The sequence below is a fragment of the Lonchura striata genome, chromosome 2 (genome assembly GCF_046129695.1).
Source record: "Lonchura striata isolate bLonStr1 chromosome 2, bLonStr1.mat, whole genome shotgun sequence".
In the NCBI taxonomy this organism is placed as follows: domain Eukaryota; kingdom Metazoa; phylum Chordata; class Aves; order Passeriformes; family Estrildidae; genus Lonchura; species Lonchura striata.
Window position 1 is genome coordinate 63117757 of NC_134604.1, and position 16262 is coordinate 63134018.

Consider the following 16262-nt stretch of genomic DNA (forward strand, 5'->3'; position numbering starts at 1 on the left):
GTCAGGAAGGAAATAGGAGGTCTGGAACAACTGCAGCTTATGCTTCTAGACTTGATCCTGACACATGTTGCATCTGGAGGCTGGCAGACTTGGATTCCTGGCTTTTCCAGAGCTTTATAAAACTCAGTGGTGTACAACATGCTATGAGTTGCCATTTTCAGGACTAGAAGCCAAATGTTATGGAGAACCATTTTTTCCACATGGAAGGCTTTCTTTCTAGGAAGGTTTCAAACACAGCGATCGGCTCTGTTCTGCTCTTCCAGCAGTTTTGTACAGATTACAGTGGAACTGGTGAGCTTCTTTCTCTCTTTGCTAACTCAAGTAGTGAGGAGAGTTTTACAAGACCCATCAGTGAGCGTTGCAATCCAGGCATACGCCACGGCAAATTGCAATCACTCTGAGAGCAAGTGATTTCTCTGGGGACTTCAAAACACATGGTGCAGTGCGGTCTTTGGCACTTAAATCTTGCCTTACTTCAATCAGATGAAAAGAAGTCACAAAAATTAAAATAAAACAAATTTAGATTAATGTAATCTCAGTGATGAAGGTATATGCTCAAACTTCAGGAAATTATTTTTTTAGCCTTACATCAACTCAGCTGTTTTGCATATGCTGGCCTTGGTTAGTTCTGCTCTATTTTGGGGAATAGATGTTAGTATGTTTTTAATATTTTTTTCATATCTCTGAGATTTACAATTGAAATGTATACTTTAATACTTTTGATAACATAATATTTATTCCTAAATCTCTGGGAAGGTGGCCATCAACCCGGTCTTGTGCGGGTAAAGCCAAGTTTATGTACATATATGTACAAGTGCAAGAAAATGTGCATTTTGTGTTGTGGCTATGGCTTCTCAGTGCGATCTGGAGGTAAAGAAGCTATTTACCTATGTTGTACACATGACCCACACAGCTGGTAGGATGACAGCTATGAGAGAACTGTGGCTCTGCCCTCAACCAGCCTTGTAGGACTGAGGTTCCATTGAGTGGCCAAGGCTGGCAGGCACCTCTGGAGAGGGTCTAGTCCAGCACCCTTCTCAGGGCTATAGCTACAGTGGCTGCTCAGAGCAACACTCAGCCTGGTTTTTGATACACCCCTGATAGACATGCTACAGTCATTCATGACAACTTGCTCCACTAAAGACACATTTTTTTTATGTTTAAATGGAATTTCTTTCAGTCTGCACTGTTTGTGTCAACCCCTGCCACAGTTAGAAAGAACTAACTACTACAGTACTGACATGTCATGAGATAGAACAAGATGTGACTGGAGAACGGGAACATACAGAGGTTGGGCAGCACTTTTCTTGGAGAAACACCCTTGTTCCAGTTCCTAGAGATGAGCATAACACAGTACAGTTTAAGCACGGGAATGATAAAGCTAGGAGACAAGCATGGACTGTAGAGGGGGATCAAGACCACCAAAGCCCTTCAAAGCCCTCTGACCCATTTCCAGAATGATCAGACTGCACTTGCTAACTAAATTACACGGAAAGTGAGAGGCGTGTCTTCAGGGTGGAGAAAGCCTGTCCATAAACACGTACCCCTCCCAAGCCTGGGCAGAGACCCCTAGGACCGTGAGCTAGATCAATGCTGGAATCAGGACTGGTGATCTCTTTTCCTCTCTCTCTTTCTCTCTGCCCCTCTTTAACTCATCTCTTCCTTTCTCTCTTCTTTTCAACCTACCCCTATATCCAAAACCCACTCCCGTGCTCTTACACAGTAGGTCAGCGACTAACAAAACAGCTTCCGCGCCAAGCGTGCAATTCACTAATAAAACTTTCTGACTGTTTGCGGACCGTGTGACTTCTGTCGCTCCTTTGGACCACGAGCCTTTAGGAACCTCGGGGGCTCCCTCCCCGCTGCGGACGGGACATCCCGCCCGCCGGAGTCCCGCGGGGCGGGGGAGAGGAGGAGCTGCGCCGCCGGCACTCCCTCCCGCCGCCGCCGCCGCCGTGTCCCCGCTCCCCGCGGGTGCCGGGAAGGGAAAGGGGAAGAGGCGGAGCGGCGGCACAGCCCGACTCACGGCCGCGCCCCGCCGCCTTGCCGGCCCGCCCCGCCCGCCATGTTGCGGCGGCGGCGGGAGCGGCGGGATCGCGGGATCGCGGGGCGCTGGGAGCATGCGGGGCGCACGGAGCGGGCCGGGCGCACGGAGCGGGCCGGGCGCGGAGCGGCGTCCCGCGGGCGCGCAGCCCGCGCAGTGGGTGCTCATTGCCCCAGGTAACCCGGCGGGGTCGCTCCGCGGGGCGGCTCTGCCGCAGCGCCGAGCTCTCCGCCCCGCCGCCGGCTCGGGCCGGAGGCGGGCGATCGTCCCGGGGCCTGGGCAGGTGCCGGGGCTGCGGCGGGCGGCCGGGCCCCGCCCGGCTGTGCTAAGGCCGCTTTGAGGCACGGCCTCTACTCGAGGCCCCGCACGGTTCCCGCCCTCCCCTCTCCAGGGACCCCGTTTCTGTCATGAGGGTTTTGCCAAGGGCTTCTGCCGCCCATGTCCCTGATGGGGTCTCGCTATCTTCTCCCCGGAGCTGGCGGCCCGCCTTGCCTCCATGCCTTCATTCCCTTCCTGCAGTTTTTGAAGGAAAGGGTTCAGTGCCCTAAGCCACAGCTCTCAGACTCCAGTCCTAAGCCAGAGTGAGATCTGAGCTCCCGAATGTGCCGCAGCAGAGCTCCACATGGCAGCTCTGCAGGTGCGATATCCTCTGTGTTGTGGAGGCTTCCTCTCTCCCATGCCGCTCTGAATCAGTGGAAGGATGCCTTTGCTCCTTCCATGTATTTCTGTCTAGTAACAGGTTTAAACAAACAGATCACAAAATGTTTAGCTGTTAAAGAGTGAAAACAGGATGTGAGTGAAACGGGATGTGTTCAAATGCCAAGACATTAAGAGGAAGGAGACAGAGCTGTCTTTTTCTAATTTGGTTTTTAAGGAAATGCAACCTTCATGATTATCTGTTGGCCAGCTTTGTGCTGTGGTTATTTCCTAACTCGTCCATAACTGGTGAGTGTTAATAACCAAACCTGATAAAGAGGATGCGTTCTTTGGAGTAATTTAGTGAACTTTGGGTGTGGTGTGAGAAATGCTGTAAATGGCATCACTGAAGGAAAGGTATAGAAAGAGCTTTGTTCAGCAAAGGTTGAAAATAAGGCAAGAACTCTATCTTGAGACATGTGCCCATAAGAAACCAGGCTTCTCTAGTTACATGGGAAACAGAAAAAGCTGTTATGATTTCACTGATTCTTCTCTTCCTTTAGTTTTAACTTTTTGGTTCCACCCTTTGGTATCTGACATGCTTGATGCCTAAGAAAGGAATTTATAAAGCAAGGAATTCCTTTTTTTGATATTGACTCTATGAAGACTAGGATTTAAAGCTGAATCTTGTATCAGATGACTGGCTATGCCAACAGATGTCCATACTGTGCAAATATTTACAAATATGCTTAGCTTATGCATGAGTAGTCAGTTCTGTGCAGTAAGTTGAATTCTTCAGTAAGTGTTTGCAGGATTGGAGCCAGAGCTTGTAACTTTCATGAAGCCAGACAGTTTGTATTACCAGTTATGCCAGCATAGCTCTGACAAAATTTATATAGTACTCCAGACCTGTAAGAAAGTTTATTAAGCCTTAGTTGAACTTCAAAGCACATAGTGATTTTTAAAAAACGTCTGTGGCTGATAAATTCAGAACTCCACAGCTGATTAGAGCCAGCCAAACAAAACATTTCATGATTTTAGTTTTATTTTAACATTATTTTCAGAAAAGCTTTTTTAAATTAACATGTTACTTAGTATGTTACTTTTCAGAATTTTGCATTTCATAACTGCTCTGTTGAATGAATCTCAGAAATTTTTCATTGGCTGTTTAGCAGAATGTGTAGTAGGATTACTTTCAGGAATGAAGATGGTTGCAGTTGGATTTAGAACAAAAATGTCCTTTGATGGTAAAATTCTGTTCATATGACAATCTCTATCTTCATAATACCTGTATGGCATTATGATACATACATACATAAAACCAGCTGGTACAGATAACTGCAGGATCTGTTTCTGGGTGCGAGTTCAATGCCATTTGTTCCTGAGTCTACTAAAAAAAGCTTGTCTGCTTTAATATTGAAGGTTATGAAATGACTACTGATTTCCTTGTTTAAGTACACATTTATATACTGTTCTATTGCATGGACAATGAATTGCTGCTCTGCCATTCAGAGCATGTGTGATGACTGACAGGACAAATTTCAGTTTTATTTTTGATTTTGTAGTTTTTATATTGGTTTCAGTGTTCTGGAAACAGCTCAGAAGCAAGGAATCTCTTCTGTCAGGTAGAACTGAGCATGTTCTTTGTTGAAGTCATGATTCTGGCTAGAGGAATGCAATCAGAGTGAGTTTTTTACCAATGGTGTGAACTGTTTTTAGAGAGACAGACTGTCACTTTCTGTAGCAAAATAATTATGATTAATTCAGTCATATTTCCAGTACTTTACAAGTTTGGTAATTCATGGTCCTCTCATGCCTGCACATCACAGGACAGAGCTACAAACCATACGCTCAGCAGTTACTTTGCATGGTTTGTAGAGGTGGGTGAAGGTGGGGAGGGGAAGCAGGGTTGACTGTCCCAGTCTTTGTCCTCATCAGCTCTTCTGCCACACCAAGACACTTGGGCTGTTTGGCACAGGAGCATGGCACAAAGGGGAGTCCAAGTAGGAAGGGAAAAGGAGTGCCTCAGCCATATCTGATATGACTGCTAAGCAAGTCTGCTCTTCTGGGTGAGATTGCAAATTTTACCTTTAGAGCTGGTAGCTTGCCCTTGGCCTGGTGAGAGGTCTTGTGCTGATGTTTCTACTGATACTTGCTTTTTTCCACGAAGACGGGACAATTTGACATGCAAATACAATCATATTTTTGTTTTATTTTTGTGAATGCAATGGTTCCTTGGTTAGAGATTGAACCACCAAGGACAGGACAAAGAGGGAAGCCAGAAGTGCTGCTCAGACAGGGTGAGAAGAGGGTGGCAACCATATTAATCACTCCAGAAAGGCTGGAAGCTGCCGATGTACATTGTGCAGCCTTATTGGGGATGTGTAGTGAAAGGTTGAGAAATGGAGGTGGGTGGCCAGGAGAGAAAACAGTGAACAAACAGGAAGAGGGTAGATGGAAGGATTGGTTGTTGTGGAGAAAGGTGAAAGGACAGAGAACTTGGTTGTGTTGGTAGTGGTAGAGCTGTGCATGCTGGCCTTGAAATAGAGTCAGCTCTTTGGGCTGTTTCTGCAGTTGCAGATTAACTGTGCAGTGGATATACAGGCTCCAGATTTAGCCTGGGGCAGGCTCGGCTCAGAACTAGCAGTTTATTAGTTCAAGTGCTATGCCATGTTAACACATCTCTGCTGTTTCCAGAACCAGCTTTGCAGTGCAGCTGCTTTCAGACAGTGTCTGAACTAATGAGTCCTGATGGACCAAGCTGGCTCTGTGTAGACCCACTTGGGTGTTTCTGTGCTGTGCTCCATGTTCCAGGGGATTTTATTAGCTTGGCTGGAAATCTGGATGTGAGCTTGCTCTGTGCAGAGTAGTTGACGTCGATGGTTAAGAAGACCTCCTGAATCTGGAGTTCTGGAGGAATCATGGTACAGAGACACCAAAGTGCTAACAAGTCCTGAAGGACCACACGGGCTTTGCTGGTGGATGGCTGAGTTTCCAGATAGTGCTTTCCTGCATTTCTAGTGGGGGTTGGGTAATCCTTACACTTGTATGCAAACTCTTTACCCGTGAGAATGTAGAAATGCCTGTACTGTCTTTCTGTTGCTGGTCTAGCTACTGAACAGGTACAAGAGAAAAATAGTAGCTCTTGGGGATTAAACTTTGGCTCTCTCACAGCTACAAAGTTACTAATGATGTGCTTTAACAGAGCAAATTCTGTCTGATTTACTGAGTATCCATGTACTGTAAAAAAAATACTGCTACTTTTTAATGTGAATGTAGGAAATTTCTACCTGCCTTTTGAGCTGGGACTGTGGAACTACCATTTTTTATGTGTTCTCTGAAAATCATAAGAGCTAGAAGTTGTGTTCCAGACTGAGAAATATTGCTGAGACCCAGCAGTATTTTAGGGCTATCTAAATCTAAAGATTTTTAATTTTAGGGCTATCTACATCTAAAGGCAGAGCTTTGGAAAACTCAAATACTGTGGTAAAGTCACTGTGTCTGACATAGATGTGATCTGAGCTCTGTAGAACAAATAAATATTCTTACGCAATGGCTTCAAACCGGTCTTACCAAAATCACACTAGCTGCTTAACAGGATTGGTGTGAAGGACAGTCTCTTTTTCAGTATTCCTCAAGGACAGGTGTTATGTCAGAACTGAAACTATTTATATCCTTCACTGGTTTTAGCAAAGAGGTCAGGAATTGAAGGCAGTTTTTAAAGTGTGATGTTCCACTCTACACCTAAAGTTAAGACTGATGTATTTAATATGTTCTGTCTTTGTCTGTATTAGGAAAATAAGTAGGGGTTAGCTGCATGCTGAAAATTACTGTCAGCCTTTATTTTTCTGAGCTAGACAAATTTAGCTGAGCACATTTTTTCAGTCTGCTGTTTTCTTAAACAGTAAATTGATTAGCTCTTTTATTGTTTTATGGGAACTGCCGTATGAATAGAACTGGAAGGGTTTAATGGGGGAGGGAAATTTAACAATCCTATTATTTTTAGGAATTACTTATTCAAAATAAAAGGAGCAGTTTCACATTATACTTGGCAAATTGTTTGAAGAAATCTCATATATGCCAAAAGTCAAATGGAGGCAGAAATAAATGGACTGTGATGCCAAACTATGGGGCATCAGCACATATTAAATTAATCCTCCATCCTTTCAGTTGAGACTAAGGAGCTTTTGTCTTCATGCAGTAACCGAGGAAGTATTTGACTTGAAAATTTTGGGTCTTAGTGAGAGAAGGTGTCGTAGCAAAAGAAGCTGTGGAATACTTAATTTGTGAAAGTGGTTTGCTTTAAAAACAGAAGTAGACTGGTTTTGCATTAATTTTTTTTCCATCCTTGCACTTTGATACAGGCTTTCACTTAGTGTTTTTAAAAAAATTTAGTTTATCTGCTACGAAATAGATTGCACTGCTGGGCTGTTAGGGTGCTTGAATGAAAAATTGTAATGAGTGTTGAAATTAAGCAGAATAATTGAACATTAATAATTTCCAGAATAATCTAGGTAAAGAACTTGGAAATAATGTTTGCAATAAACAAATATGTATTTTTTTAATACCTGAGTCAAAACATCAGAAAACCTATATAAAATAATTGTACATGTTTATATACCTTTTTAATAAGGTGAATGTGAATATGCTTATTTTAGAAATTAGCACTCTGTGCACATATTTTACTAAACCTCCCCCTAAACTGGCATTTGCATCTCCTGAACAAAGCCTTTTGCCTGCAGGTAATTTGCACTCTTTCTTACATGTCATCTCCTAAAAGGCATATGAGCTCTGCTGTGAATAAAGCAGATATAACTGGCAAGCTAAGGAGCCAGAAGGAAGCATAGCAAATAAAATAACTGAAAAGAGATGTTTTAATGTGTAACACCATCTCCCACTTCTGCCTTCTGCCATCTGGCTTGGAAGAGACCAACCTATGCCAACTTAGGCCTCTCTGCATATGGGAATAGGGCTGATTCAGCCAGTAATACAGCTGCCCAGTGCTGACCCTATAAATATTGAGAAGGGAAGTCTGTAGTTTTTATCCTTTCAAGTGATAACCAGTTCTTGAACTTCTCAAGACTGACCTCCTCTTTATTCAGCTGAAACTTGGCATGTTCTGCCAAGTATCTTGACTTCAGTCATGGATGAATTAACGTCAGTTGCTACTAGTGAGTCCGTGAACATAGGGGTTTTTTGGCTAAGAAGTGAATTGTGCCAGCATAAGGGGAAGCCAAAAGATGCTCTCAGGCTTAAGTCTTAAAATTTAGTTGTATTGCCTAGCTGTGTCTTGGTGAAAAGACCATTCAAACTGTCAAGTTTCTTTCTGAAGTTGTGGTCAAGATAGAAAACCGTGCCATTTTTAGATACTGTGTTTTTATTGTAGAATATTCTAAATTATGTCACACTGAACATTGTTTCCTTAGGGCACCAAATAATAAATGCCATTACCAAACTGATTATCATTCTGTCTTTTACAATAGGCCTGGCGGAAGTCCCCTTACAGAAGCAAGTACTATGTACAGTCATAGAAGGAGTAAGGTGGTGAGGTAACATCAAGTTTACATAACTGACTAACAATTAAGATTATTTCCAAAAATCAAGTTTGGGCAGGTACAAACCCATACCTTCCATGTAAGCACCTGCAAAATATTGGCTGTTTGCAGAGGGGAAATGAGCTGAGTAAGCAACAATGTCGACCTGTGGGTCATCTCCTGCTTTCTCAACTCTGTAAATTCACATATGATCTAGTTTATTAACTCATGTGTACTGTTCTAAGAGACCTGTGTCACATATGGAGTAGAATATATTCTATACCATCTGCTCCTGCTGTGGGTTCTGTCTGTCTCTTGTTCCAGTGGGCTTACTGATAGGATTGAAAGCTACTTAATTCTTCATTGGTTACTTCTCAGCTGGATGAGTGAACTGAGCTGACTTGCTGTGGGATCATGAGCTTGCTAGTTTTGGTGGAAAAAAGCAGAAGAGGTACAAAACAAGAAGGGAGCGTGGTTGGGGACCCCAGGACTGCAGTTTTCTCTGGACTGTGATCTTTGGTCATTTGAAGCCATTTATGAAACTGTATCCTCAGTCTGTGCATACCTGAATTCATTTATTATGCTTGCAGTTGATTACCTTGTAACATAGAAAAGTTACCAAAAATTTGGGTGATACAAAGTACTGGATTTATTAATTATTTTCACTAGGCTTTTTTCAGGGCATGCTGCACAACAAAGACATGAACAGTGAATTAAAGCCTCTTTCTTGAGGGCTGAGATTCTGAAAAGAACACAAATAAAATGTTTAATAGATCTAACCTATCTGTACCCTTAGGCTACATAGTTTAAAGTCTTCCATAAAATGTCTATTTAATGGGCTCCATCATAATGTCTCCATCTGACACACCTTTCATGCACAGTTAGAAGTTAAGAAGGGAATGGAAAAGACTTGTATAGGTGACGTATGGTTTAATATCTGTTTTTAAATGAAATCTTAACTTTATATTTCCAGACTTAAATAGTCCTTTTTCTATGCAGGGTGGTGGTGGTTGGGAAATTTGTGCTCTCAGAGGGTTTTTTCCTCTTACGCATTTGACAGATATTTACAGCCTTTTTGCTTGCTTGGCTGGCAGCATTTTGCATGGGAACTCCATATAACTTGATATTAGTCTGTTATATGTAGTATTCTATAAGCATTTTTTAACAAAAAGAAGGTGAATAGACTTTGCATCATCCATAACAGTTTCACAGCTCTTAGTGGGAGTTTTGCATTGTTTTTCAATTTATTTATGTTGCTGTACCAGGTAACGCGTTTTTGTTTTAATTACCAGATTCATTAGTACCTCATATCTATCCATTGTGGAAGAAATTATTGTCAGAAATCCTTTGGTTCATTTTCACTTTGTTTTGCTTATGTATTTTATAGAATTTGCCTGATTGTATGTCTGACCTCCATGAAACACCATAATATATTCTCCTTTTCTTCAGTGGCCTCCTGGTTTCTGCCTTCTGTCTTCCCAGGCAGTTTAAAGAGTGACTTGCTGGCTGAGATACCTCCTTGAGACAGGATTAATTGAGCCCCTCCATACCCTTCTATCAGTTTTTATATCATTGTAGTGTATGTTGTCCTAGGAGAAAGTCATGTGGTAATGACACATTACCTGTAAGCTGACCTGACTGTGGGCCATTGTTGGTAGAAAGTGTACTGTTCAAAAAGCTTTTACCTATCTCTCCCCAAGTATTCTTGGGGGAAAAAGTTCCTCAAGGCTGAGCTATGGGAACTACCAAAAGAAAATAATAAGCATAGTGGCAATCATCCAGTGTTTTTCTTTAGAATTTAACAAAACAGCTCTTCCTGTATGTTACTTTTTACTGTTTATTTTCTGTAAGGTGATTTCTTATCTGGAGGTGAACCTTAAAATTGAAAGAAAATTCCTAACCCAGATTAACTCTCAGTTTTGGTAGAAAATAACTACAGTACTTGTTTTTAAAAGTCCATGTTTACTTAGCTATAAGCGATCCTTGCTGAAATAGAAGGACTGATAAATGTAATGGCATTAAAGAAATCCACTTACCTTTCCTGGCTAAAGTCCAGAACACAAATAAGTTAGGTTTGGACACCTAACATTAAAAATCCCTTGCTCAGCATTTTCCTAGTCATGAGGTATTTAAATTCAGATAAATAGGGCCTTCTTTGCCCTTAAGGCCATATTAATACTGCATCCAGTTTTCCAAGCAGGCATTCTCCCAATTGCCTCTTTTTTTTGTCTGCCAACTTGACATATAGTAAGCCAATCTATAACAAAAATATACTTCAGATGCCCCTGGAAATGGAGTGGAATACTGCCTACATTTTGAGGAAATTGAATGTTAAAGAAACTCAAAGAAACCGCTTTTGCCTTTGCCCGGTCCTTCCCTTCTTCTTGTGTGTGTGCATGTTCCTTCAGGCAAACTATTTTCCGTGGCAGCCATGGAGAGTGTGATAGACGCTCTGATCCCATTGCCATGGGATACTGGGACAGAAGCCTGCAACTCGGACTGTTTGTTGGGGTTTGATCCCTGCTGCCCTCTGTGCTGTGCTGAGCCCCTTGGAGCCTGAGGAGCACCAAAGAACCCCTTTGGACAGAGCTGTACTGCTCTTCACCACGTGGGGAAGAGCTCCTGGCAGGGCCAGTAGGGGCAGACTTAGCAGAGATGGATAAATTCAGTGTGTTACTAGCAGGTTAGGAAGATAACATCTCAACCCAGTAAAGATGCAAATGTCATTAAAAACAACAAAAAATTAGGAAGGATTGTCGACTTAATTGCTGACAAGATGCAACTTCAGGCTCAGTTGGACTCATTCCCGGTGTTCATCAATCTATGCATGAAGAAAGCAGAACAAGTGAGCACTGAAAGTTCCTTTGGGGTTTTTTGTTTTGCTTTTTGTTTTAAATTTTGAAGCTCACATTTACTGTGTATATTTTAATATGTTCATGTGAAACACATCAAAGTAAACACGTGCAGTGTGTTTCTTTCACTATCATTAATCACTTCAGTGTTTTAAAAAGTAACAAAAAATACACTAACGTTAAACTGTGGTCAAGAATTGAAATATATACAGCTCTAGAAATTGGAAAGTCGCCTTTGCCAGGGCAAATGTAGCTTGACAACCATATGTTTATGTATCAGCATATGAAGAAAGTCTGGTTAGCAAATACGGACTTTTTCCATTAAAAGCCCTCAACTTGTATTGAAACATTTTGAAGTATTTTTCAGGCCACCTGAAGACTCAGTTGAGTATTGAAGGGAAGAAAATGTCTTTCAGTTCTCTGAACAACTCTGAGAATTATTACCCTTCAACACTCTTATCACTGAACACAGTTGTTTTTTGTGTCCCACTTAATGTCTTTATCTGGGTAACTTCTGTTGGTGGCACAACTGAATAACAAGGAGTGGATACGAAGGTTGGAGTTATTTGGACCTTTTTCTTTTTTGCCCATGAGGTGTTAGTGAAAAGTCAAGTGTGAGAAGTCCACTTGTCCTTTTCAGATATGTTGGGGCTTTCAGGCAGGGTGGAGGACAGCTACTTTCAGTTGTTCTTACTTCCCTGTTTGCCAAAGAATTGTGTCAGCTCCCTCTTCCCATAACTGATGGGCACTTCTGTTCCTTTGAATAATCATGCAGTCTGCCTCTACTGCTCTTCTCTGCTTTTCTCAGCAGCACTGTAACACAAACATCAGCCTGATCTCTGTCAGTCCATTCTCTGGGGTCTGGATACTCATTATATATGTGAAATGTTTTAGTAATTTTCCTTGCTCTGATGAATGCCTGTATGAAAGGAATTGAGGCAGAACTGGCAATTTGCAGGCTAAGAAAGATGATGCTGTCATGGTGCTCTTTACTGAGATGTGGGAAGTTGTTTTCATAAATATAAGTTAGATTTCCCTACAAAGAGAACTTGGCTAGAATATAATTAACTGGGGATGGATATAGATGTGTTTTTTTGTACTTGAGTCAGCGTCCTTGTGGTAGCTGTTTCCCTCTTTTTTCAGTTTCACAGAAAAAATTTATGCTTTTGTGGCTCTGCTTTTTATCTTCTCTTTGTTCAAAGATACAGGAGAGAAAATAACTGTAAGGGGCTTCAGCCAGAGGTACTACATTCTCTGAGCTTCTTTCTCTTGTGGGGGAAATTAAATGCAGTCTTTATATTTCAAGTTTATACATAACAGATAAATAAGTGTGCATGTTTTTCACAGATACAACAATTAGAATAGGCTAATTCCTGCATAATTTGACTTTGTGAAAGTCTTAAAGGATAGTTTCTTCCCGTGTGTATTTTACCTTTTGGACTTCCTTAATGTCCACGTTGTGTTTGGCCTAACTAACCAAAGCATTCTCTTTGTCTTTGTGACTAATCAGGGCAGCATATCAGTTCATCTTACTTAACTGAGATGTCAAATTTAGGAGCTCTCTTGCCTGAAGGCTCTCTAGGGGGAAGTGGTTTTCAAAATCTAAATCATCCCCAGGTGCATATCTTTCCTGTGACAGATAGAGAGTGCCAGGAAGTCTGGAATCATAATTTAAGTGCCTTGATCAGGTAGGATGAATTTGGGCTGAGGCATACAGTTTTTAGGCAGATGTGTGTGTGTGTTTTCAAAAAGTGTCAATCCAATTAATTCTGAATGTCTTGGTGAAGCAGATGTGAAATACTTCACAATTTACAAGTTCATAACTTTTTCCTCTCCCCCTACAGAGGCTGCTCTTGACCCCCCTAAGACACCTGACAGCGAACCCTTGTTTACAAAACTGCGCAACCCAAGCACAGGCAAGTTCTGGAACTGTGACGTGAGCCTGTTAAAATTCTGGTTGATTTTCTCCGCCACCAAAAGATTCATATTTCGCAGAGCTGAAATAATGATGATAGCTACAAGTCTTAAGTGCCAAAGATACTGCTGGTTATGCCAGACGGTTAATGCTGTGCAAACATTTAGGATTTCTTTTATAATTTTAATTGGTTGAACTGTTTATTCATCAGAAATACTGGCAGAACAAAAAAGGGGGTGTAATTTAAGTTCTGTTTTTAAGTGCATTAGTTTTGGGGAGTATACAGTGTTGGGTGTTGAGTCCAAGCTTTTTTTTTTAAATCCAAATTTAGGCTTCTTAGCATTCATCTTATGCTATAAAATAAACAGAGTTAGAACATGTGATTCACTTGTACTTACCAAGCATTGTGGATCTTTTCATGTTTAAATCTAATTTTCTTTTTGTGGCCCAGGTCATGGTGTCTCATTTCCCCTTAACAGAGGATGAGGCATTTTGAATTCAAAATACATGAGAAAGACCAGCAAATGCAGGCAATACAAATGACACCACCATCCCACCATTACTTTCTCTAGTCATATTGTTCTTTTTGTCAAGGATTTGTAATTATTCTATGATTAATTAATAATTGGAGTATGTGATATTGCAACAGAACCTTGCAGTAAGGCTTTGTTAGGGTTAACATTCAGTTTGAAAAATGTTTTTCATACTGGCTTTTTTCCTTTATCTGAGCTTGTTTCCTTTCTGTAGATTGAAGTTTTATGGTTTTGGTCTGAAATTGACTGCTTGTATTTATATGTATTTACATATATGTGTGTAACTGAGTCTTCAAATGCATTTTAGTGTCACAGTATAGGAACCATATTTGTTCTTGAAAGAGGAAAATTGTCAAAAATAATAATACAGAATGTTAAATCACTTACTCATCATGATACCTGTTTCTTGATTGCTCAGATTTACAGTGGGAATATAAAGCCACATTTATTTTCCACCTGTGTTATTATTTCCTGCTGTGGCATACTGCCTTTGTAGTTTGTTATATTCTTAAAAGCATGTATGTTAATTTGTTTTTCTCTGTGTAAAAAAAGATCTGTTTACCTTGTAGAATCAGAGATCTTGGGAAAGTTTTCTGGGGGAAACCTAAAGTGTAATCGCCTGGGTGTGTTCCTTTAGAATTTACAGGACCTTATTTATAGGCCTGCATAGACTTTCAGTTATGTAGCCTGTTATAAATACAAAGTCTGAAAATGGAAGAACTGAGAACACACTATTAATGTATTTTCCTTACCTTTGGGTCTAACAGATGAATTGTTGATGCCAGATACTGTATAAGTAGGCACTGAAGGACTCAGTGCACTAAGCACACTATAGAATTCATACTAACTTTATTAAATAAAAGCATACTTCGTCCTTTATGTAGACAAGTAAAAAGAACAAAATTTCTATTCCTTACAAAGACTATAAAGTAAGATCAGACTGCAATTCGGAAGTACCACAAGAACCACCAGTGAAGCTGTGAGCAAAGCTGTCCGGGTTCTCTCTCCATCCCCTGCAGTTCCTGTCTAACAGTACTATAGGGAACCTGTGGTGGCTGTCCTTATAGCATAATGACATAAATTAAGGAGCTGTATTTCGGTAATAAGAAGGATCCTTTTCCCAAGATTTCATAGCTCACCACTGGATTTGGCTAGCACAATCACTGGTAGGAGTCTTAAGTTGTTCAGTCAGCACTTCTGTGAGTAGTTTGATATGGGGCTGATCAAACTGTGGTGTAGACCCTTTTTGAGGGTGCACATGGTAATGATTGAAACCTCTGCTCCCCCTTATGACTACTCATTGCTCCCCTCCTCCCCTACCCAAAAGAAAAATTATCAGAGTACTGAAATTATATCCTTAAGTGAGGTTAAACATCTGGTCAGCCTTCTGGATAAAGGGGGAAAAAATGCATTATCAGTAATTTTTGGGAATTCATGTGTCTGCCCATTTTTGCTGACCTTCCTCCGCACCTGGGAGTGTCTGCAGACTGAGAAGAGCAGTGCTGATGTCAGCTTTCAGGGCTTACACTGAGACTTCTCTGAGCCAGCCCATCATCTGCAAGTTATTTCACCTTTGCAATTTATGTGCTCTGAGCAGGACAGCCCTGCTGTAGTTGTCCTTGTTTCTTGAAGATGGATTGATAACTAAGATAGAAGCAGTCCAGCCAACAGACTCAGCTGACTGCATTTCAGTAGTTGTGGCAACTTCCCATTTCAGATATGGAAAATGCCAGTCTTGTTTGCAGTGTGTTTGTCACCCTTTCATTGTAACCCAAAACTAATGTAAAATGGTAGAGCTGTGTTATGGGATGACCTAAAATAAAGCTTTTCTTTTCCTTTCCCAACTATTAAGGTTCTGATGGGCACTTCAAACCAACTTCTTCTTGCTTCCTCGTTTACTTATATATCTACCCATACAGAGTCATCACAATCTATTTTGGTGCACAAAAAAAAGATTATTTCAAATTGTCCATGAAAGGGTTGAGACTTTTGCTTCCCTAACCCAGAGTCTGATATCCTCAAGATAAACATGATGGGAGGAGGGGGAATTCTCTTGGTTTTCACCTTCCCTCTTCACTGTAGAAAAAAGCTGATTTCTTGAGTGATTTTGATTTGGGTTTGGATCAAAGACTTTGTGTTGCAAGATGAACTATTCACACATCTTATTTATTGATTCAAATTCAGTTTCGTTTATAGAGCTGGTAAATGAACATCTGTATATAATAGTGGTTTTTGTCTGAGCTCTCTTTGTAGTGAGTTTATATAGACTGTGTGTATGTTTGTGTGTCTGTATGTATATAAGGCGCATTCTTCAAACATATTGGCTATTCTTTTGATTTTTTTGAAAGCTTACAAACACAAACCAGATTTCTTTTCAACAGGGGAAGCAACCCTTTACTTATTCAATAGTGGTGCACAGCAGCTGTTTGAAGTAAAAGCTTTTCACGAGGAATGTCGTTCCTGGTTTATAGGTCAGACTGTTCAACAGGGTGAGTTGGATAATGTGTCTTTCCCCCATCTTTAACTAATGTTTGTACACAGACTTTCCCTCTTTCTTCTAGTAAATTTACAGGTGTTTTCCTAGTTGTTTGAGACATGCTGCATCATATCCCCACCTTCTGATAGACTCATTTGCCATATAGATTTAGCCAGGGCTGGGGGCTTTGTCATTTCTCTTTAAAATGTTGCCTTTGGCAGCCTCAATTAGACAGATGTTCATTTGTCATCTCTTGAAGGGGAAAGGAGGGG

At 41.1% G+C, this 16262-nt stretch overlaps 1 protein-coding gene across 1 annotated transcript in view; it reads left to right on the forward strand.

Annotated features, from left to right (window-relative positions):
* Positions 1-2120: 2120 nt before the first annotated feature.
* RNASEH2B (ribonuclease H2 subunit B) overlaps positions 2121-16262 on the forward strand; it is a 39604-nt gene continuing 25462 nt past the window's right edge. The window contains exons 1-3 of the mRNA XM_021526626.2: positions 2121-2220; positions 12911-12982; positions 15896-16003. Of these exons, the coding sequence (XP_021382301.2) occupies positions 2121-2220; positions 12911-12982; positions 15896-16003 (280 nt within the window). The remainder of the gene's footprint in view (positions 2221-12910; positions 12983-15895; positions 16004-16262) is intronic.